Source organism: Hydractinia symbiolongicarpus, chromosome 7, assembly GCF_029227915.1.
Source record: "Hydractinia symbiolongicarpus strain clone_291-10 chromosome 7, HSymV2.1, whole genome shotgun sequence".
In the NCBI taxonomy this organism is placed as follows: domain Eukaryota; kingdom Metazoa; phylum Cnidaria; class Hydrozoa; order Anthoathecata; family Hydractiniidae; genus Hydractinia; species Hydractinia symbiolongicarpus.
Window position 1 is genome coordinate 5,374,805 of NC_079881.1, and position 23,793 is coordinate 5,398,597.

General features: G+C 33.6%; 2 protein-coding genes across 2 annotated transcripts; one reads left to right on the forward strand and one right to left on the reverse strand.

Moving 5' to 3' along the window:
- Positions 1 to 22: 22 nt before the first annotated feature.
- Positions 23 to 15,332, forward strand: LOC130648780 (nuclear protein localization protein 4 homolog). Its single transcript, XM_057454875.1, has 18 exons — positions 23 to 177; positions 3,357 to 3,440; positions 3,748 to 3,860; positions 4,046 to 4,246; positions 4,377 to 4,425; positions 4,779 to 4,873; positions 5,035 to 5,158; positions 6,151 to 6,237; positions 6,376 to 6,468; positions 6,987 to 7,073; positions 7,413 to 7,611; positions 8,582 to 8,619; positions 8,891 to 9,013; positions 10,170 to 10,241; positions 10,317 to 10,415; positions 10,685 to 10,807; positions 11,796 to 11,907; positions 12,730 to 15,332. Exons 1-18 carry the CDS (start codon positions 160 to 162, stop codon positions 12,909 to 12,911), a joined length of 1,899 nt encoding a protein of 632 aa, XP_057310858.1. The 5' UTR covers positions 23 to 159; the 3' UTR covers positions 12,912 to 15,332.
- Positions 15,333 to 17,467: 2,135 nt separating this feature from the next.
- Positions 17,468 to 22,147, reverse strand: LOC130649371 (lysophosphatidic acid receptor 4-like). Its single transcript, XM_057455636.1, has one exon. The coding sequence runs from the start codon at positions 21,317 to 21,319 to the stop codon at positions 20,381 to 20,383; it is 939 nt and encodes a 312-aa protein (XP_057311619.1). The 5' UTR covers positions 21,320 to 22,147; the 3' UTR covers positions 17,468 to 20,380.
- Between the last annotated feature and the right edge of the window lie 1,646 nt (positions 22,148 to 23,793).

A 23,793-nucleotide genomic window follows, 5' to 3' on the forward strand; every position in this document is an offset into this window, starting at 1 on the left:
ACGAGGATGGTCACTCTCAGCGCTACGGCAAAAAAGCCCAACTTCGTACAATGAATGACATCGTACGGAACACTGAGCTTCTGATCTGGCATTGTTGTGTTGGACTGACTGTATATATGTGCACCTCTCCTGTCCTGTGATTTCCAAACGAATAGAAAAATGGCCAGCAAGAAAACGGTGACAGAATTATTAATAATATTTCAACATATTTTCTAGTTAACTATGATTGTTTATAATAATTTCAAGTAGTTAGCTTATAGCTAGCTAGTATAACCATGCCTGTTTTTTTTATAAGCATAACGTTTTTAAGCATATATTTAGGCTCAGGTTTAGTGAAAAATAAGCAAATTACAAGCTAACTGTGTACCCTTGTTGTTTGTGTTTTGAGAAAAAACAGTTAAAAATGTGAAACTTTTTATTGGGTTTTTGGACAAAGGTGCCAATAAGCCGCATAGGCCGTAAAAAGTGCGGGCGTTTTCGGTGAGATCGGTATTTTGAAAAAATCAAGTATTTGCCCGAATAAACCCGCATAGACTCGAAGATAAGAAAAACAGACATTAATGATTCAAAAAACTATAAAAATTATATTAAACTTACTATGTGGTAGCGAAGTTCTTAAAAGAACTGTTTTTGGTAGTTTATAATAAGATTTATATACTTGATAAATAACTTATATATAAACTTTATTAACTCCTTTATGTTCAAGCTCCTTCTTTCAACTATTGTCCGCATGGTATGTTGCACAAGGAATTGCATTTCAGGAATGTTCCGGGCGAGTTCGGAAAGTGTAATTTGAGCATCTTTTGTAATTAATGCTAAGCATACCCAAGCCTGATTTCAAAATTTCATCTGCTAATAAAAAATAAACGTGTATGTAAACATCTGTAAAACAGACGTCTCTGGTTTTACGATTTGGTACTTCTCTCGCTATAAAATCTCATACATAATCAGTTAAGATAACTAGGCAAAAATGCTTACAAACAGGAATTGTCTTTGTGACTTGGTCAAGCATCAAACTTATCAGCTGTAGGTAGCTAATTATAGCTTAATAGCAAGCTTAAAATATCCATTCTGTGTGACACCAGTACAACACTTTACCCCAATCAGTTAATTAACCTGATCAAGTGAATTCTCAACTTTTCAAACAAAATATGCCCCTACTGCGTGAGCACTTTCTGCTCCGACTGCGGTACTACTAGGTTAAGCGGCTGACAAAAGGTGCATATCAATTATAAAATATAAGAAGCAACCAAAATTTCCAGTACTGGTAAACTTGTTGTGAGTTTGTAGTTCCTATCTGCACCAACAGTGAGTTCAATTTTCTGAGTTCTGACACTGGAAAAATAAGTCCACAGAATATGCTCTGAACAGTTACTAGTTGAGCGATATAACAGTTTCATGTAGAAAGCATTTGCCCCAAACTTAATCTCAAGGCTTTTTGTCTGTCAGGTTCATATTTATTTCTTATTGATTTAATAATGAAAGCGTTATTTTGACCTTTATTTTAATAACAATATATATATATATATATATATATATATATATATACATATAAAGTTGAAATGCATGAAACAAACCTTTGCAAGCGCTTAAAATCTTTTTTTTACAACGTATTTAGTAATAAGCTAGCCAACTATCAAATGGCACATTGTGCAGAAAGTCTAAGGGATCCACAACTTGTTTTATATTTTTGTGTACTTCTTGCACCTTTATTCGTCGATGATATGAAATACTTGGAAGATACAACTTCGATATTTCATATTGGGATATTTTATTCTTGGCGACGGATGGTTTTCACTCAAACGAATGTGGTCGAATTGATCAAATAAATTTATTAAAATTGGTATCCAATTTCATTAGATCTTGTCTTTATCGATGGTGATTCATTAAATCTATTTCAAAACAATAACATATTTTTACCATATCTTTAGTTCATTATAACGTCAGTTCACACACAAACATTCACGCAGGTGCTCCTAAGTCATGACAAGGTCTAAAAATCAATGTTTTTGTAATACAATCTTAGCATCATAGACCCACCCACAGTATACAGGCTTCGACAGGAATGGCGTGTGATCGCAAACACATGCCTCTGCACACGCCATTATTGTTTTTGGTGTGCGTATGATCGCACACCTAAAAAGTATGTTGATGTGTTCTTAAAAAGTGGGGACGATTTAACCAGTAAACCCCAAACTATGAAGACTGCGAAAGCCTTTAAACATATAAAAAAATAAGCACGTTTCTGTAGCTACATCTTCCCTATTATAACTTCAGAAATTAAAAATCGAAACATGCAAAATAATGAGATATATAACTCAAATATAATCTGTCTCTTTTCAATCAACCTTCGTTCCACATCTTTTTTGTTTTATTTTTATCTGCCATGTGCCATCATGGTAGTTTCGTAATCATGATCACACTCACTACAAGTAATAAATGTGTCTGGTGGTGCCGTCAAAAAACAAAGTAAGGCTGTGCATTTTATTAAGCCAATTAAATCGCAAAAATGTGGTCGCTAAAGAAATATTAAAACTTATAAAACAAAATAAGTTTTTAAATTTGTAAAGTCATCACAAGCGAATAGGAAAAAATATGCTTCGTTTTCAAATTAAAAAAATTCTTTTAAGTTTATCCAAGTGGTTCAAATATTCTTTAAAATTCATTCAGAAGATTTAGCTACATTTTAACAAAATTTATACAGAAAAAAAATTATATTGCATGTAATTTCGTTTTGAATAAAAATAGCACTTGTAGCATAAAGACCCGCTACGGTTTTGAATTGTTTTGTCAAATTAAAAAAAGTTTTTCCTTCACTTGCAACACTCCATGATCTCAAAAAAAAAAATTAATTCATTTGTGATGGCCTGCACGCCAGAGATTTGACTCCTGTCCAAGCTTGGTAAACAATTGATGTTAAAAAATCAAGAAGTGAGTCATTATTCACTATCATTCTCGGCTTAACGTCCGTTTTCCATAATAATGACCCTCTTCCAATCTGATCTGGACTGTGTTACATCTATAAACTCAACTTCCTCTGTATCAAGTCTGTCCTTATAACATTATGACCCAACTAAGTGTTTGAACGTGGGTGTGTCTTCGCCTGCTGGTAAGAAACCTTGCACCTATTAAGTCAAGGCCACTCAGCTTGTAAAATAACTCTGGTAATAAGGCATAGCCCCTCATGCACGAATCTTTTAGCATTTTTCTTATTTTGCATTGTGCATACAAGTAGAACAGAACTAACAGATGTATAATAAATTTTAGCAAATTTGTATATATACTCCTACATCAAGTTGTTTGTGCTATATATATAATTTCATAAATGGACATTTAATTATATTTTTATTTTACAGATGATACTGCGTATTCAAACAAATGATGGAATGAAGAGAATAGAAGTGGCTGCCACAGATACAGTGAAGTCTTTATATGAAAAGGTTAGTTTGTATAAAATTAATTTCTATTTAGAACTTAATTCTCATTGTTTTTATATGTAATATAAGCTTTAAAAAGCTGGTTATTGTGTTTCCCCTTATTTTGCACACCTCAAGGCTTAAAAATGGCCTACCCAAAAAATCTTTTTGTTTTGGTTAACAAAAATATTCAAAGCTTCGGTTGTTTTGTGTACTTAGGTAAGTTTGACCAGATGCAGCCAGGTAATAAAAAAGACACTAACTGGAAAACTAAATATATTTTCTCAAATTCTTAGGGGCTATTATATTATTGTAAACAACATGTTTTCAGATAACACAAAGTTTTAATCTACATCCTAATGGCTGGCTGTTATGTAAAGATAGAGCATTGAAAAACGAGTTGAAAAAGAATACTAGAAGTACATTGAAAACTCTTAAGTTCAGGTAAGATTGTGTGAAGATAAGCAGAAGCAACAATCTAATACTGCAATTTAATACCTTTTCAAAATACATTTTACAATGTTAAATTATTTTTATATTAAAGCATAAAGTTTTTGTGTGATGACTTTGACATTTGAATAGTAGTGTGTAGAAGAAAATGAATATTTAAATGTGATTTAATTTTTTAGTCATGGTGATGTAGTTTATATGAAGAACTATGATGGTGAAATAGCTAGCAGTAACCGAAGTGAGACAAGTACACCTGATCAATCAACTGGGGAAGAAACAGAACTTGTACAACCGTCAACTATTAATGTAGTGGAGGATGAAATTGATGTTATTCTTTCCAATGAATCAGGTTTAATTCATCGTGAGAAAAACCCACAGCTGTACGTGATAAAAAATGACATGAATTTATATGTTAATACTGTGTATATTTTCTTCTATATTTTAATTTCTGCCATATCTATCATAAAATACCTGTTTAAAGTATTCAGACTAATACGTTTCTTTATTTAGATGTCGACATGGAAGACTAGGAAAATGTCTGCACTGTGCACCGTTAGAGGTATGTATGTAACAAAATTTTGTTAAATACAGTACAAATAACTTTACTTTATTTTCATTTTGGTAATGCTACTTTATCATGTTGAATAAATCTACCTCTTTTAAATGAGCTCCCATGTTAACAAATGATAGTTTCGTAAGTGCCTTCCAGTAAATGCCTGCCCTTGTTTATTCACCAGTATATTTCAAAAACTGTGTATATCTATATCTTTCAAAACAAAAATGTTAGTTTAAAGATATAAATGTATTAACGTTTTACATTACGATTTTCCTGTAGCAATTGAATAAATGTTTTCCCCAATTCACTCCTAGACCTGTTTAAGAAATGCTTGCAATAATAACCTTTTTTATTAGCCTTACGATGAAGATTATTTGAAAACATTAAATCCACCAGCAAAACATTTGTCGTTTCATGCATACCTTAAGAAATTAAAGTCTGGAGCAAGCAGGTATTCCTGAACAATTACTGTAAACTACCTCTTTGGTATTATTTTTAATTGTTTAAAAAAGTTTTTAGGGCTTGTACAGTGAAAATTTTAACTTTCTACTTTTCAAAAAGTTGCTTGCCTTTATAGGCTATGATGATCTCACTTTTATATTTCTTTTATAGAGGAAAATTTGTTAATCTGGAAGATGTTAATTGCAAAATTAAACCAGGTTGTACTGAGCATTTACCTTGGCCGAAAGGAATCTGTACGAAGTGCCAACCAAGTGCAGTTATGTTAAATCGTCAGGTACAAAGACAAAACTATAATGCTATATCGTGTTCACTACTTTGTGCATGTGATCACACTACATTATAACAGCAAGCAAGGTTTTGAGTGTACAATACATTGGTAGTCATTTAACCAACAAAGAAATTGTTGAAGGCGTTTAAAAATTTCAACGTCATAAACTAATTTAGGTTATTTTTGTAAGGGAAATGTTTTATTAACATAAAAGAATAATTAGAAGAATGGACAATCAAATTGAAGTCTCATTCTTTTTCTGATCCATTTTGTTCTTCAGTGTAAATCTAGCTTTACAGAGAGCATGGTGGAAAACTCATGCTACATCATTTTATTTCTTGCCTGTCATAAGATTTCATTACTTTATTTAGAAGAAACATGACACAATTTTCTTTTAAACTTATGCTTTTCGTTCTTAACCCAGCAATCATAATGATAATAAATTTAACATTGAAGGAAATAAATCTTTTGTGTTGTTATTAGTTTATTCATATTACTAGGTAATGCAATACCACGCTGTCCAAGCTATGCCACCACTGGGTCAAACCATTTCAATATTATGCATTTATAAAGACTAAAACAATTTAAGATAGCATTCAAACTAAAGAGCAAAATAACATTGGGATTGCATTATAGATTGATATGTCACATAATCATATATTAGTACCAAAAACATTGTAACACTGCTAGCAAAATAGCACTGCTTATTTTATTTTTCACAAAATACTTTACTGTTTCACTTGTTGCAAAATATTGGTCAAACTTGAAGAACGTAATCGTCAAAGCATTTGTACCAACCCTTGAATAACACTTTTAAACGTTAAAGCAACCACTTATCTGGATAACTAATGTCTATTTGCACAGAATGACTACTAATGATCAGTCTTGACTTTGTTACATTTAGCATTTATCTAATTATAAAAGTTGTTAGACTTGTTTTATTTAGCCTAGTTGCTTGTTTTCTGTTTATTTATATATTATGTATCTGTTTATTTTAGACATATAGACATGTTGATAATATTATGTTTGAAAATCCTGTTATAATGGACAGATTTTTAAATTATTGGCGTACAACTGGATGCCAGGTATGCAATCTTTGTCACAGTTCTGCAATTTTGCTTGACTTGTCACTTAATTTACAACCCTAAAACAATCCAAGGAAGTGGCACAACTCTTTTATACATGCATGACTATGTTTGTAACTATTATTTTACTTTCTATAGAGACTTGGATATTTGTATGGCAAATACGAGAAACACGAGAATGTTCCACTAGGTTTACGAGCAACTGTCGCTGCAATATACGAACCACCACAAGTGAGATACTGTTTATTTTATTGTTTTAATGTTAATTTAAATTTTGCTATTGTGCATTCTAATTATCCAAGCATTATATTTGATGAAATTAACAAATTAACAACAAATCAATTTTAATTCAAGCTCTATATAATAAGGCAACAGTTAAACAAATTCCTAAAAAAAATTGTGTCAACGGGTCATTGCTGACGTCATAAAAATTCGAACACAGACCTGCCTAATTCTATTTTTCTATAGACTTATCAATTAGTTACTATTGTTTACCCAGGATAGCCTTCATAGCTCTTAATGTACTGTTATCATGAGAACCTCCAATGGGGGTCCTAGTGCATTTAAAGCTCCCATTTAAGGTACCATAGACGTGTGTAAGCACAGCTTTCGCTCAACTAGACAATCAACTAAAATATCATATTCATCCTAAGAAATCAACATGAAATCTCTGCCAGTAAAAGTTAGTTAATTTTACCAAGTTAATTTAGAGAAACGTTTTGTACCTGTTTACGCTAACATGTTTATAGGATTCTTCTCGGGACAAAATTCAACTCAAAGATGATCCTTTTGAGGAGATAGTGGAATTACTAGCATCAAATTTGGGTTTACGGAAGGTAAGAAAAGTCTCTTTTATTAAGTACCGACTTAGGATTTAAAACTGGTTATATTTTGATTTAATACTTCTTTTATAAGGAAAAATAGCATTACTTACAATTTGTATAAATTTAACTGAAACTTGATGCTTTCACCAGTAGGAAAAATTTTAATGTACAAATAAAAAACTCAAATTCAAGTCGGTAATTAAAATGTAAAAAAATTGATAATCCTATGCTAAAACAAACAGTGGATTACTAATTTAGGCAAAGTGTACACATCATAGCGAAACATTTTCAAAGACGATAGAACAAAGGTGATTTCTATGAAATGTGTACAATTGCTTATCACTATTTTAGGTTGGTTGGATTATAACAGATCTTATACCAGATGAAAACATATCAGGACAAGTAAAGTATTTAAGGCATGCTGAAACACATTTCCTAACTGCCCAAGAATGCATAATGGCAGCAGACTTTCAAAATAAATACCCCAATCCCTGCAGGGACTCATCAAAGGGGAAATTTGGTTCAAAATTTGTAACTGTTGTAGTATCAGGTATGTCTACTTTGCTGGAACATGTTTTAATCTTTGTTTTTGTGCAGATAGTTTACAGTAACATAAATTATTTCTTAGGTTTTCATATTTCCCAGTCAATGGTCAGATTCCTTTTAATTAATTTTAGACTTGTCTACTAAGACTTGACGTATGTAAAAATAAATTTTATCAACAATGCGAGACTTTTGTGTACCATCTGTCAATCAATGTTAATCCTTTGTCTACTTCCTCTGAATCAATGTCAAACTGTTCTCTGATTTTTTTCATGCAATTTGAGACTTTTATCTACTTTCTCCTACTAAATTTGAGACTTTTCTCTACTTCCTCTAAATCAGTTTCAAACATTTGTCTACTTACTCTCAATCATTGCCAGATTTTTGTCACTTCTATTTAGTTGTCAGAATTTTGTGTACTTCTTCTCAGTCAATGTCAGTCTACTTCCTGACAATTAAATCACACTTTTGTCCACTCCCTCCTAATCATTGTGAAATGTTTGTCTACGTCCTCTTAATTAGTGTTCAACTTTATCTACTTCTTCTCAATCAATATCAAGCGTTTGTCTACTTCCTCCCAATCAGTGTCAAACGTTTGTCTACTTCCTCTTAATCATTGTCAAATGTTTACCTACATCTTCTAAACCAGTGGCCAACTTTTATCTACCTCTTCTCAATCAGTGTCCAACTTTTGTCTACTTCTTCTCAACCAGTGTCCAACTTTTATCTACCTCTTCTAAACCAGTGGCCAACTTTTATCTACCTCTTCTCAATCAGTGTCCAACTTTTGTCTACTTCTTCTTAATCATTGTCAAATGTTTGTCTACATTTTCTAAACCAGTGGCCAACTTTTATCTACCTCTTCTCAATCAGTTTCAAACTTTTGTCTATCATTGATTTTCTCAATCATTGTCAAATGTTTGTCTACTTCTTCAATAAATGTCAGACCTTCGCTGTTTACTGTTGTTTACGTTTAGGTCATGAAGATAAACATATTCACTATGATGGATGGCAGGTAATATTTTTAAAATTTATGATGTTTTATTTTTACCACACCCATACTGTGGGTTAGCTATTGTTTTAATAATATTTTTTTTTTCGATTGCTAGTTTGTCGATTTGAGTAAGAGCTGTTTTATGTTCTGGATGGTATAAATGTATGTTTGTGGAAAACATTGCTTTAAGTGTACATTTTATCGTGAATAACCAGTGGATTCTAGAATTAACAATTTTAAAGTGCAGGGAAAGCGTTGATAGATCTACAGTCACTTACATTGTATTTGGTAGGTTTCAAATCAATGTATGGCATTAGTTCGAGATGAATGCTTAGTACCAACACTTGATGACCCAGCACTGGGATATATTAAAGAGTCATCCAGTGAACAATATGTACCTGATGTTTTTTATAAGGTTAGTTCAAGTCTTTTTTTGTTTCTACATTATTTAGGTCACGAAACATAGGGTTTAAAGTGACTTTTAGATATCAACAAACCTGGAGAAATTACCTTGGATGAAAGCTGAGAGAGAACCTGGAGAAAAAAAAGATTTTCCATTTATTTGTACCCACGATATTGTGTTAAGTCTTTATAGTTAGGTAATGCTAAATTCTAAATAAATATTGACTTTGAAATCTTTATTTGTATATTCAATTTCTTCACCTGCTTAAATCTTCTATAACCTGTCCTATAAAAGTCTCTTGACTTTTCGATTTTTCTAAATTGCTCTTTTTTCCTCTTAAAATGTTTGCTGGTGTATCCTGTACTCCAATAAACATGCTGTCTAACAGACAAATTGACAACCTGAAATGACATTGTTTTCGACTCGACGCTCTGGAAGTCTGTTGTTTACATTATCGGCACGCAGTCTTGAACTTCACGTAAATCGACTTCTCTTCAGTTCGAGTTTGAAATAAGTCAAAAGTACCGGTTGTGCTATGCGACAAATATAGGATTCATAGGAATACGAATGTTCTCAATATGCGTCAAGTCAAAGGTTTTCGAACAAAAGCCCAACCGAAAATCGAATACAGCTTGCACTCAAACTTTCAAAGTTTTCGACTACAAATTTTTAGCATAGCATGCTTTTTTTTTCTGTTGGCTGTCTGTAAGCTTAATATGATGGCCGAAAGTTACAACGGGCGAATTCGCATGAATTTTTTACGGGCTTTTAACTAGTTTTGTTTACTTCCCCTGTTTTGTGTAAGCCTTTTAGAAAGAGAATGGAGGGTGAAGACTAAGAGGTAATTAGAACAGACTTTCTGTAGTTGCATTTAAGTTTAAATCCAACTCAGTGTAGATCAGACTAGAAGAAAGTCATTAGTATAACCGTCCAGGCTGAGAACGATGATTTTACCGTAGAAGATCGCATAGTTTCGAATAAAAAACGAATGCTATAATGTGAATGTGTGCTTAGTTGCGTACTTTCGAGAGCTATATGTTGTTGCCATTCTATTGAAAATGTCTCCATTGCATTCTTGCATAAGTCAAGTAATTTAGATCATAATTATAAGAACAATAACTTATATAAAACAAGTTTTATGCGCCGTAAAATTGTTGTATTTCCTTAGGAAAAAGATGAATACAAGAACGAAGTGACGAAAGATTCTAGACCAATGCCTATGGAATATTTTCTTATCGAGGTATCTGCTTCACATTGGTTCGACCGTTTTTTATTCCGTCTTCTTTCCCTTGTAACTGCAAATTTTTTATTTCAGGTTCCTGCAGCTTTTCCCTTAGAACCTGTAAACACTTTCATTGGCGTCTCTTCTAATCCGTTTCCTATAGAGAATCGTGTACAGATTGGCGAAACCCAGGTAAGATACAGTTGACGTAGTTTTATCCTCTTTTATTTATTGATGTTCTGCTAAGACTTTACTTTTCGTGGAGGAATTACTGCTTATTTGCCCAAGTTATGTTACCTAGCTGTGACGGTTGTGAAGAACGGAATAAATATATCTACACTTGTCTGTAAAATATTGCAAGTCTATGTATTCATTGAGAAACTGTATCAATTACAACCTCGTAATTTACAAACCTAATTTCTTAATGCTGTTTAAGGAAGCTACGATTGTCTTTTCTTTAGAATTTCGAAGTATTTATGAAGTACGTAACGAAAATTACTTCTGGCGACGCTAACGTGATGGAAGGCTTTCTTGATTTCCACTTTCTTATATATTTAATGACAAATGAAATGATTTCATTAAAGGTCAGTGCTTTTCTGAATTTGCCTTTTTTGTGTACCGCAGTTTATTCAAACGGTTCTACAAAAACTTGATATAGTAATACAAAGCATCACCAAAAACCTAATAAATTCTTAAATGTTCAGAATGATTAAGCAAAATTCCCCTGTACTAATGTTACAGGTATTCTGTCTGTGCGCGAGAAACACGCGAAATAACAAATTTGATATATTTTTATCGACTTTGTTGCGACGGGTCAATTCACGTAGTTTTTCCACAAGCTAACGACTAACTAGTAATCTTATATACTAATACCGTATTCTGTCTGTCCACAAAAAGAAATCCGTACTACGGCCACACGAAAAGAAAGTACAATATTTTCTGATCAGTTTTGTTGCCACAGGCAAATTTCTGTAAAAGTTAAAGACGGGTGAACCCGTGGATTTTTCCATGGCCTAACGACAAAGTCTTACTATACTGCCATATTCTGTGTGTTTAATTATCAGTGCAGCTTTTATTCGGTTCATCCTTTGCATTTTTAGAAACTAGAAAAAAAATCCAAAATTGTATATACTATGGCATTTTGAATATAACCCCCCTTGCAATACCCGCCGATTTTGTTGATGCGTACAACATTAGGTCCTGCCAGGTCTCAACATGTTTGGAAGACGATTTATAGCGATGGTGTCCATTTTAAAGGTCCCTTTCATGCTTTGTATAATTACTTTTTTTTCATTCAGCTTGTTTTCTTTTTGTGTTATCTTCACCAATCTGATTATTATTTAGCTGCAGCTTGGTTGTGCTAACTACCTGTAGCTAAAAAACGAAAGTAGCTAGATACAGTTGGGCGAATCAATTTTTTGAAATAGTCCATAGTCGTTGCATCCTGGGACGAATTAATAAGAAAAGGAATAAAAAATTTTGATCTTTAGTCAAAGTAGAAAGCCTGCGTTGATGTTTTTTTGAAATGCATGCGTACTGACATATTTGTTATTTATCAATAACTCGTTTTAGCATAAAATGAGCGAACTGTGTAAAGCGTTGATATCACGTGACGCTGCGCAGTTCCATCATTGGTTGGAAAGTGACGAATGGAAAACTATTGAGCAGATGATTCATGCTCACGGTAAGTTTTCATTGTAGAAACAATCCAAATTATCGGGTTCGCTCTTTGGTTATGCTTTTGTATCATGCCCATGGTAGGTTTTTAGTGTAGGAGCAATCCGATATTTTTGGATTCACCCTTTGGTTATACTGTTAAATCGTGCTATTTTGAATTGCGCTCGATGTGGAGAATTTCTCTGGCCTTTTTGGTATTTATTTATCACTTCTCAAAATGGCCTGGTATTTCCTTCTCCGCCATGTTGAATCAATTTTTTACACCGCAGAATGCATTCCAGTCGCTGTCCCGAACTTTTTTTTAAATGAGTAACATAAAAAGCAGCCTCAAGCTTAAAGAAGTAAATCCAATGTAAAGAGATGATCAGTAGTGGAATTGTTGACGGAGCCTTTTACTCAAAAAATGAGAAATTTTAAATGAATGAAGGGATAACTTGCTCACCCAAATCGGTGGTGGCTTCACCATGTGTGCACACTATAACTGCGAAGCATACATTGAAATAAGTTAATTTCAATTATCGCCTATATAGTTTTGACAATTTTGGATGTATATATGAATTCAGTCTTTCGTTTTGGTATTTTGAACGTAGTATACGAATGTGAATATTTAGTGACGATGATCATGTATAACCTGCAGTTGCGTCACATAATCCCATTAAAGATGTCATAATTTCGTATTAAGACATCTTTTGATGGGAAAAATTTTAAGCATTTTTATACAAGTTTGTTTTGTATAATGAAACATAATGGCACAATCTGTCGCTCTCGCTAAACGCGACAGATGATATAATGTTTGCACTTACTTTTTGTATTCTTCCTTTTTTCACAGCTCCTTCGCCGCCACCTACTGGAGCAGCCGGCGGTGGTTTTCCTCGCTCTTCGAGTTCAAGTTCAGTGGAGTACATGGAGACCGAAAATGTTGATTTGACCAGATGGACGTGTCGTCATTGTACGTTCATAAACTCTTCCAGTAAAGACACGTGTGAAATCTGCAGCCTACCAAAAGACTAAAATTTTCGACCGTCTTTAATTGTTGAGAATTTCGATGCTCAATCTTTCGGCTAACAGCATATGACGTGCGCCTTGAATTTCATACTTGCAGTGCGAGAAGAAAGTCTATAATAAGATGTTTAAAGAAATGAAATAGAAGTTCCTCAGTTGGAAGACAAAAAAAGCCAAGTAGCGAAATATGGAATTATTTTCTTGTAGTAGATATATTTTTTGCTTTATAGTCCTGTCGATTGTGTCTATATACCACTAGAGAAGGATCTTTCATTTTCACATTTTACTTCGTAAAGGAAAATGCCATTTGATTGTTCTCCAAGACGGGACATTTGCTGACAATAAGTAAACTATCAACGCTGCATTGAGAACTCCCTATTGAAAACACAGTTTCCTTTCTCTCCTTTCTGGTTTTTATTGACCTAAATTCACACTACAAATGCAGCTTCCTACGGCGCGGTGTGTTGCTGCACGACCTTTTTATTTTTGCCCACATCAAATTTTAAAAAACTTTCTTCAAAACACGTGTCATTAAAATTTAATCCAAACTTGCCGCAGCGTCACACGGCAAACGTCAAACCCAAAGTGAGTACAAGTCCTTTCATTTCAGGTTAAAAATAAGTCTATTGTTCAAAACGATAGAGAAATAATAATGAACAGCCTGGTTAGAATCCTTATAAAAAAATTGTGTGTACGTTCAAAACGGGCGGCGTGATAGAATATCTTTTCAGTGTGAATTTAGCGATACTTGACAGCATTGCGAAGTTAAGGGTTCCTGCATCTTAAAACGCAAATTTATCAGGATGTTATTTTGTAAGAGGAACAGCTTGATCGTTGATAGCAGAAAAATTTTGTTTAGAAGCGTTATTTATGTAGAGTTATTATTGTCACAGTTACAAGAAAAATTAAACTAATCGAAATGTCGTTTGTGTGAACAGAAGTACCTTCTTCATATTTGATGCTAGTCACTTTTCTTTCTTATCGCCTACCTACCTACTTGTCTTTCTTTTCGCGCGATTAATTTTTATTTTGTTATTTTTTTCAGCTAAGACATCTTTATTCCACACCTCTTTTGTTAACATTTGATGTTTTTGCCACCAAGGACAATCTCAGTGTATTGAAAACTCTTCACCACCATAATTTTTGTATAGGAAATGGCTTACTGCATAAAAGGGAATTAGCAACGTTTCATGGCATGTACAAAGAAACAAGATTTGTAAACATAATTTAAGACTATGTTTACACATAGCGATAGATGTCGTTCCGAAATGATTTTTGTTGCGGTTAGGCCTCGCGTCACACAGTTCTGCGACGTGTGAACATAGTCTTAAATTATGTTTACAAATCTTTTGTTTCTTTTGTAAAAAATAAGGTAAATCAGTTTGAAGAAATAACAAACTTATCAACCCTTTTTTTATTAAAGCTTTCGGCAGAATTTTTGTCGTTTCCATTATAACAGTCATACAGTATATTCATCATTTATATAAAATGTTACAAAGTAAGAAATTAAAAATTTAAATTCTATACCATATAATGTCTAAAAACCAAAATTGCCTAAATTATTTAGCAGCCCAAATATTTTGTCAGTTTTATAAGTAAGAAAACGTTGTGAAGGTGGAGAATAAGGGTCGGATTGAATTTGGGCCTGAATGTTTCGGCCAATAAGGTTTTTCCTGTGGAATTGAGTGGGAAAGTCTATCATATGATGCTAGCCATACGTCCGTCTGTAAATTGTAATTTCAAAGTTATATGAATACCAGCATTCCGTCTGTTCAAAATAGCTGCACGCAGCTTTATTTCGGCTCCCTTTTCATTGTTATATTGCGCGTGCATTTCTGCTTTTAGTGAACGTTTGGACGCAAGACCACACAACACTAAGTACGTCGTGCTTTGCGATCAAAGTGGACATTACTTTTTTAAACCTATTTTAAGATTTCGGCTGTGAGCATAAAACGTGAGGAAAATCCGAGCGAGCTGTTTTTATTCGATGTCCCTGCTCGCTGCCGGGGTGAATTATTTTTTAACCTAAGTCCTATTTTCCAGCACTTTTTACAGAACTCGATAAAACACAGACCGATCATCTTACTTTTATAAATTTTATTATTGACAGGTTTTTTATCGCGTTAAATTTTAAACGCGTTATTAAAAAATTTAGGTTAATATTAAACGGATATTGACCGGCTTTGGTGCTGTGAAATACAAAGCCCGAGGTGAAAAGAACAGACCGAGCTTGCAATGTCATTTCAATGTCTATTTTAAAATGTTTTCATTCGTGTCATTTCATTTTTTTCCTGTGAATCTGCTGCTAAAAATTGACGCATGTGCAATAAGGTCTCCCTAAATCCGACGACATCATGCAAAAGTTGAGTAGAGATGGAAAAGGCTACTTAAAAGAGCTGATGCTAATTAAGAATGTGTATATAATAAAAAGAGATAAGCTGGTTCTGAAATGCAATTAGAAAGCTATACAGTTCTGTGTCGGCACCAGTAACAACAACTGGCGATGCTCTTGCCGATCAATTACAGAGTGTGCGAGACACTGTTACCGAAGGGTAACAGTGTCGAAATCATTCAGCACATGTTCGATAAAAACGACACACAGATGCTGGAGGATGGCGGTTGACATGGCGTTTCAACAAGAACCTCAGCCTACCGCCCACGTGTGTTATTATGGAAAAAAACTACGCCTCACACCGAGATGAGAGTAAAGGTTATTTATAGTTTCAGCTGTAACATTCACGAGAAGGCTGAGACGAGTCATCTACCTACTGGAAGAGGAAAGACACGAAGGCACTTTCGCCTTGCGGATATAAAATCCTTCATAGAATAATGTAAGATGAAGCGTCTTGATTTCTAAGATGCAGAAATTTAGAGCAAAGCTTACCTACCTGCGGTGAGAATCATAGAGACCGCAGGGTCATGCAAAGGAAAAATCGTCTACAACCATGTGCAGATAAAAATCATAGGCACAAGGCTACAAATCAGCATCAGAGTCTCAAGATGAACTCAGGAAAAACTTCGTGGAGACTTGTTTATGGACAGAACCAGCACACAAAAAGGTTAGGTGACATCACCCTAGGTATATTGGAGGGACACTCTCTTTATATGAAAAAGATTTAATGAAGACGTTTATAACATGAACGGACAGGTACCTGTAGAAAGCCAATGAAATGTAGTTTTTGAGACTATCTTCACTCCCTCTGCGCGCGTTAAACGTTAGAAGAACCATGGTGAAAAATCCGTCCGTTATTGTTGCAACAGTTGCGTCACATCTTCGTACCAACATGAATTTAACCATAATCTTCCGATATTGATAGATTCCAAAGCATCTAATGCTGAAACGAATAACCATAGGAGGCGAATGGAATGATTTTGAAATTGGGCGTAATAATTATGATCAATAAGACCTTTTCACTGAGAGAAATAGCATTCTTCCAAACTTGAAATGACTGCTGGAACTCTGCGTTGAAAGTGGGCACTGTACTTTTGCTTTATTCAAAAATACCCGGGCGACAGAGGTTAACACAGTTTCAAAACATGGATTTGGAGATAATCTTCCGATATTACTAGGTTCCAACGCTTTTAATGCTAAAACAGATGACCATTGGACGCAAGTGGAATGATTTTGAAAGTTGGCGTAGTTAGTAACGCCAAAGTAATTGAGACTTTTCCACTGCAAAAATTAACATTTTTCCAAAACTTGAAATGACTGCTGAAACTCTGCAGTAGGGTGGGACGCTGTTCTAGTGCTTTAGTAAAATATTAAGATGGATAATTCATTTTTCACTGTGGTACTAATCCTAGCATTTAACGCGCGTCTCAAAACAACATTTGATTAGCTCTCTAACGATGCAAGTCTGTGTTACTACATTTGTGTCACATATTCACACCAACAAGAATTCAGCAAGAGTATTTTGATATTACTAGGGTAAATTGCTTCTAATGCTGAACGAGTGAACTTGACACGCGAGTGAAATGATATTAAAACATTGGCGTAAAAACTGTGATAAAGGAGACCTCTTCACTGCGGGAAAGCACGTTGTTAGAAACTTAAAATGACTACTGTAACAAACAAAAATTCAGTGATAATCTTCCGATATTACTTGGCTCAATCGGCTTTAACTGTGAATCCACTGGCCAATTGTACGTGACTGAAATGAATTAAACTTTGGCGTGATAACTGCGATAATTGAGACCATTCCACCGCGATAAAAGACATTCGTTCAAACATGGTATGGCTGCTTTAATTCGAAAGTGAAATTGGACGCTGCGCTTGATCAACAATTAAGATGAATAACTCATTTCTCACTGCGGTAGACAGTTAGTTCCAAAAACTACATTTCATTGACTTTCTACTGGTACCAATCCGTTTGTGTTACAACACTTACGTCATATATTAGTACCAACATAAATTTAGTGATCATCCTAAATCACATTTATTGCGCCAAAGTTAAAAATAAATTGACTCCCGTACCACGGTCAATCGTTTCACCGTTAAGACAGATGTAACCATGTGTATATGTGGATAACCATGTGAATATGTGGCGTAACAGTTGTAGACAATGAAATGTAGTTTTTAAAACTGTCTCCTATTCTTCGGCGCACGTTAAAGGCTAGGATTGGTACCATTGTGAAAAGTACTTATTCATCTTCATTTTTTAATACATCGCTAGCACAGCGCTCAATCTGGTGGCGGATTTCAAGCAGTCATTCCAAATTAGAAAGAATATTATTTCTCGCAGTGAAAAGCCTTCATTTATCAGAGTTATGGCGGTATAGCAAGGAAAGGTACCATAGTGAAATTACTTATTCATCTTCATCAACGCGCAGCGAAAAATGACTGTTTATCTTAATTTTTGAAGAAAAGGCTACACAGTGCCCGATCCCGCTCTCCAATTTAAACAATTAATTCAAGTTTGGTTGAATATATTTCTCGCAGTGGAAAGGTCTCATTTAACACAGTCATTACGCCAAGGTTCTAAATCAATTCACTCGCGAACCATTTCCAATCGTTTCACCCTTATACCCGATGGAACAGAGTAATATCGGAAGATTATTACTAAATTCATGTTGGTAGGAATATGTGGCGGAACTGTTGGAACACACACAGACCAGGGGCGGATCTAGGGTTAGGCAGCCTAGGCAATTGCTTAAGCCTAATTTGGTGACCTACTAGAGAAAAAATCTATAGATAGAACAATCTATAAAAAAACTAAATTATTTTTATAAATTTATTTTTGGCATCCGCCGATTTCGACTTCATGATGATGCGGCGTTTTATCGATTTTTTATATTTTACTCAAATAAGCAAACCCGGGGCGATCTTAGGCAAAATGTCGATTCGCCTAAAACGTCCGCGGGTTTTAAAGTTCCGAATAAATGAAAATCACAGATGGAAGAAAAAACGCCTAAAACGTCCGCGGGTTTTCAAGTTCCAATGAATGAAATTCTTGAATGTGAAGAAAAAACGCCTAAAACGACCACGGGTATGGTTACATGGACAAGTGGATGTTTCTTTTTCAACATGGTTTACCTGGGTCAGGTCCAATTGCAGGGAGCACTTCAAATGGCTAGAATATCAAAGCAATTGTATGCTACCTAAGTTAAATGAAGAAGCTTTGAATTTGGAAACCCTTTCAGATATTGAAAGGATTGGAAATGCTGGAGGGAAATATTTTCGCCACGTGTGCCATGTTGTTGTCTCAAACCAAACCTTTATCTGCCTCTGCAAGAGACAATAAATTCATTGCTTTAAAGTAAGTAATACTTGAAATATTATAGTTTTAGCTGCTCCTGAATTTTAGGCACTTTTGTGTCAAGACCTATTCTTAAAAGTAGTAAACCACCAGATGTTCTTACAAAACATGTGATTAAAATCTTTTTCTTATCAAAACAAAAGTTTTTTCACTTGACCTCGATCAAAAGTGTTGTTTGTTTATAAAAGCCCAATGCTAAACGAGATAATGTGTCCCTGTTAAGCAGGTACACATTACAATTTCAAAAAACTTTCTGTTCTCTAAGAAATCGATGTATACAGTATGAGATATACTTAAACATCAAAACCTCGTCCCACCGCCAAATTTATGCGTTTAGCATATACTTTTTTATTGTGATTGTCCCTAAGAACTTTGACTTTGTGGGAACTTTTAAACAGTGCATTTTATATACAACACCCCACTGCTCATTTTAAAACATTTAGGAACGTGAGAAGATCTCTTTAACTTCCCCATGTTACTTTTATTTGTAATAAAATTGCTAAAAAAATAATAATGAAGCAATACCTAATCTAAGAATAGTCCAAGTTTGTTTTATAATATTTCTTATTCTCATCTTGTTGAGCAATACAAAGTATATAATTTTGTTTTAGGATAAGATATTTTGATGTCACCCTGGAATCTATGATGAATATTCTTCTGACAACGAAAATCACCATCAATTACAGAAGATTTGTTCTGAATCCTTATCATATATATTGGAAAACTGTAAACAATGGATCTGGTATAATCCACAAAATTGGTGAAAAAAATTAATCAAGATAACTTGTGAATATTCAAGTAAATCATAGAAATGATTTTCACATAAAACAATACAGATCGAAACAAGAATTGCATGTTAAAGGACGTTCTGTTACAGACTGTAAACTAATCAAAATGTCATGTTAACTTATGCATATGAGTAGGATTTGTATGTGTGTTGCTTTTTATATGAAAATCTTCAGAATTGGCCTATAGTTACTAAAACTTTCCTAAAGATTTTACAGTATTAAAATATTTTTCAAACATAGTTGACAGGGACTTGCGAGGGTAAATAATATACAGACATGTTAAATGTTTTGATGTTGATGATGCCTTACTGTTGTGGGAATTTCATAACATTAAAATTAATGTTTAATAGAAATTGGTGCAAAACTACACCAGAACCCTAATACTAAACTGTATTAACTTCATGAAGAAAAAATCAATTTTTATTATTTTTAAAGTATGCAGGATGTAAGAGTGTAAAATAAATTATTGTCAAAATAAGAAAACTGAAAGCTAAAAGTGTGGAAGAGAACCTCAGGCCAAAGTAAAATGTGATAACATATGAACATTTGTTTTACATTCTTTACATTGACTTTATACATCACATAATACCTATTTAAGCTGTAGTAATGAGACATATGTCACAAATATGAAATTTACCTACAAGATCGTTCAGTTTCAAACTCTGTAGGCACACAAAACAAATTCCAATCATTTTTCATGTGAATTGAAACGAAAAGCTTGTGTTCCACTTTAATTTAGCATTTCAACAATGGTTAAACAAACCATCGGATTTTTTTATACCAACAAGTTTTTTGTATCAATCGGGTAATGATTAACCTGAAAGCTTTCTTGCTCATCCTTTGATCATAAATGCTTTTAAGGTCGTTCATTATCATCATTTTCATGCAATAAAACAGCGTTCTTCCACATGTGGCTAGAAGGGAATAGCACATCTCATGAGCAAACAGTGAGACTTGCTGTTTTTGACTTCCGTAGTCCGTCACAAGTAGTTGGGTGGACTACAGCTCTGTTAAAAAGTCGACTTATTTTTGTTCGAATTCTTGAAAGTCTGAAATAGTACAGAAAAGGATCCAACAGTGGATTTAAAAAGAAAATGCAAATTGTAATAGGTTCTGCATACGTTGCTAAAAACGTTTTTTGAACTATCAAGTTACGGCAAATAACGCAGACGCTCATTGGTAAGTAACATAAAATAAATGTGACTAAAATTTTCAATCCAGTTTTAGCTGACTTTTTCTTCGTTTTTAAAATATCTATCTGGTTGGAACTACTACTGGTTACGTTTTTGCACATTCCTTTTATCTGAAAATATATCTTAATATGCATTAATGATATTATAACACATGAAGAAAGCCCAATCGTGCCAGCTATGTGCTCAAATATGCTCCAATAGTCTTTGTTCAGTGCAGCGAATGGAGTAACCAATGTAATTGTAAACATCCATAGTCCAGCAACGAGAATAAACGCTCTTCTATTGGTAACATGCCTGTCATAAAAGAACGGATGGATAATTGACATATATATATCAACAGTAATGCAACCTATTTTGAACAGTGACCATCCAGCTAAAATATTTCCTCCAGTTATTAAGACTTTCCAAAGAAGACAATCTAATTTTGATTGGGACATTGACAATATCCACATTGTACACCAAGCTGGTGTCCATACCAGACCAAGTAATAGATCACTGGTTGACAAGAATGTGTACATAATTTCGCTTGGAAAGTAATGCCGCGTATACTTGATAACAGAAATGAGGTATATTGAATTAAGTATTGTTACCAACACAGAAGTTATTATTGAATATACAACGATAATTGAGTGGAAATATAAGTTAATGTCAATTTCATCATTATATGAAGGACAAGTCATTTTTAATCTAAAATTGCAATATTATCCACACGCATTAAAAATCCCCATCAATTTTTTTTAAGCCAGCATTTCCTTCTAAAAACAACATCGATAAAAAAGCAGCTGATACAAATTGTAGATATAATAGATATTTATATTATATTTATACACGATACATAAGAAAGCGTATTCTTTTTCAATGAGCTTTGACTTCTTCAACAATAAAATTATTCAAGACGAATTAAAACATAAAATTAATTTAAAATAAAAAAATAAAAAAAGAATCATTACGAAAAGAATAGTACAGCAACACAACTCAATATTTTTAGCGCTCATAGAATGAAAGTGCTGATATGGTACTTGCTTTTTATATTATCTTTAACGTGTTTTTAATTTTTATAAAGATTGCAATGCACTTTTTTCCCTTTCAGCTTCATCATTCTCTTGGACTGCAAAAGAGTCTTTATTTGCAATTAAATCAGTGTGTACGGTTAATAGTTCTTCATCAACAATATAACTGAATGGTTTAAATCCTTGATTGTTTAGGTTGAGCACAGCCAAAACACTAGGGTTATTAATCTTGTCTATATAGCTACCTGTACAAGATACAAATCAGAATCAGTACGAAACGAATAGTACAGCAAAACGAAATGATGCATATTGCTTAGGAGACTTATGTTTATTGGGTACATGTAATCACAACACAGATTCTACTTTTTGACATGTTAATAGATTAAATTCATGTCACTGCAGAGGGATACTGAATGGTTAATTTTAAAATCATTCGCCACCAGAAAAATAGGTTGACATTCATTGTTAATATCCAATTTTCTGGAAGAATACTACATAGCCAGGCACTGTGTTTAGCACATTCAATGCGATATAGCGTTCTATTTTTAAAAGTTTTAAAAGGTCTTTTAAGAGATTTTTTTAAAATAACGCAACTATCTTTAAAAAGTTCATCGATTTCGTCTTTAGGAAAACTCTGGGATAATGTTCCTCAGCCATAGTTCAGACATCAACATATATGCAGCTTTTTGAACAGAAAATTCCCGTTATTAATTAAACGCTTTCTTTGCAGTTTGCTTTATAACTTGAAAAGTTTCCTCTTTTAAAAAAGTAACCACAAACATATATGACTTCTTTATAAAGGGCTGAATTCGAGCTGAATATCAATAGTTGCTCCACATGCTATAAGCATACATCTATATAATAATACGAAACTGTGACTTGGAAACGAGGTGATGACGTCCATAATTATTCACCGCGTGGGTAACTAGGGACCACCTGGGACCAATTTGGGTAAGTTTCCCAAACCTGTGTCCGAGAATCCGTTTCGAGATGAGCGGGTCGATGACGTCATTAAAAAACGTTTTAACCTCAATATCTCTGCAACTGTTTGTCCAAAGTACATAATCCTATACATTTTCTTGATCAACGTTTCAAGAATTATACGATGAAGCAACAAATACACAAATTTCAAAAAAAAAATTCTGTTTTGACGGAACCATTGCTGACGTGAGCAAAATTTTTAAACCCTTATATTTCATTAACCGCTCATCAAAATCACACGATCATACACATTTTCTTGATCAGCGTTTTAACCTCTACACATTACAGTCAACGAATATACTAAACTTTGCCAAATATATATATATGTATCTGCGCTACTTATGTTAGCAAAAAATCTGAATCAACCTATTTTTTTATTTTCCTTCTGCCTAAGTGGATTTTTCCAGGGCCTTGAGGAATATGCATCATTACGTTTTGCTGTACTATTCGTTTCGTAATGATTCTAATTTATATCTGACTCGACTTTCGCAGCTCAAATGATAGCTTTAAATGCACTAGGAACCCCTTCTCAGGACCCTCTTTGAAAGCAGTACCAATATGAACTGAAGAGGCTATTCTGGGTAAATTTTAATAATAGTTATATAGAAAACTTAGAAAACCTAGTATTTTGGCTGTGATCAACCTAAACAATAAAGTATTTAAATCACACGGATTTAATTGCAATAAAGATGCAGTCCAAGAGAATGATGAAGTTGAAAGGGAAAAAAGTGTATTACGATCTTTTTAAAAATTAAAAGAACAAAAACGTTTAAGATAGCTTGCATAAAAAGCAAGTACCATATCAGCATTTTCATTCTATGAGCGCTAAAAACATTGAGTTGTGTTGCGCAATTTTAAAACGAAAATCCATTGATCCCGTCATGAATAACAAAACACTAAAAATTTTTGTCAGTAAAAACAACTGAACCCGCACCGGGGGATAAAATTATTGCCTTGTAATCTTGTAAAGCATTTTGAAGAAAATGAAAAGGATAATAGAAAATGTAAAATCCCTAATAAACGTTAACATAAAAACTCAAATAAAAAATTCGTAAATCTGAATTAAAAAATTGCATAACTTAACCTGAATTCGAGTTTTTCCAGAAAAATATAACCATATTTTTCTACTTTAGACAATTCTGCTAGTTTTATTTTAAATTAAT

Bases quoted from the DNA above. Each gene is read 5' to 3' on its own strand.
- LOC130648780 (XM_057454875.1), top strand. The intron at 6,469-6,986 runs GTGAGATACTGT...ACATGTTTATAG, and splicing joins CAATATACGAACCACCACAA to GATTCTTCTCGGGACAAAAT. The intron at 9,014-10,169 runs GTTAGTTCAAGT...GTATTTCCTTAG, and splicing joins TACCTGATGTTTTTTATAAG to GAAAAAGATGAATACAAGAA.
- LOC130649371 (XM_057455636.1), bottom strand. From the start codon at position 21,319: ATGACTTGTCCTTCATATAATGATGAAATTGACATTAACTTATATTTC.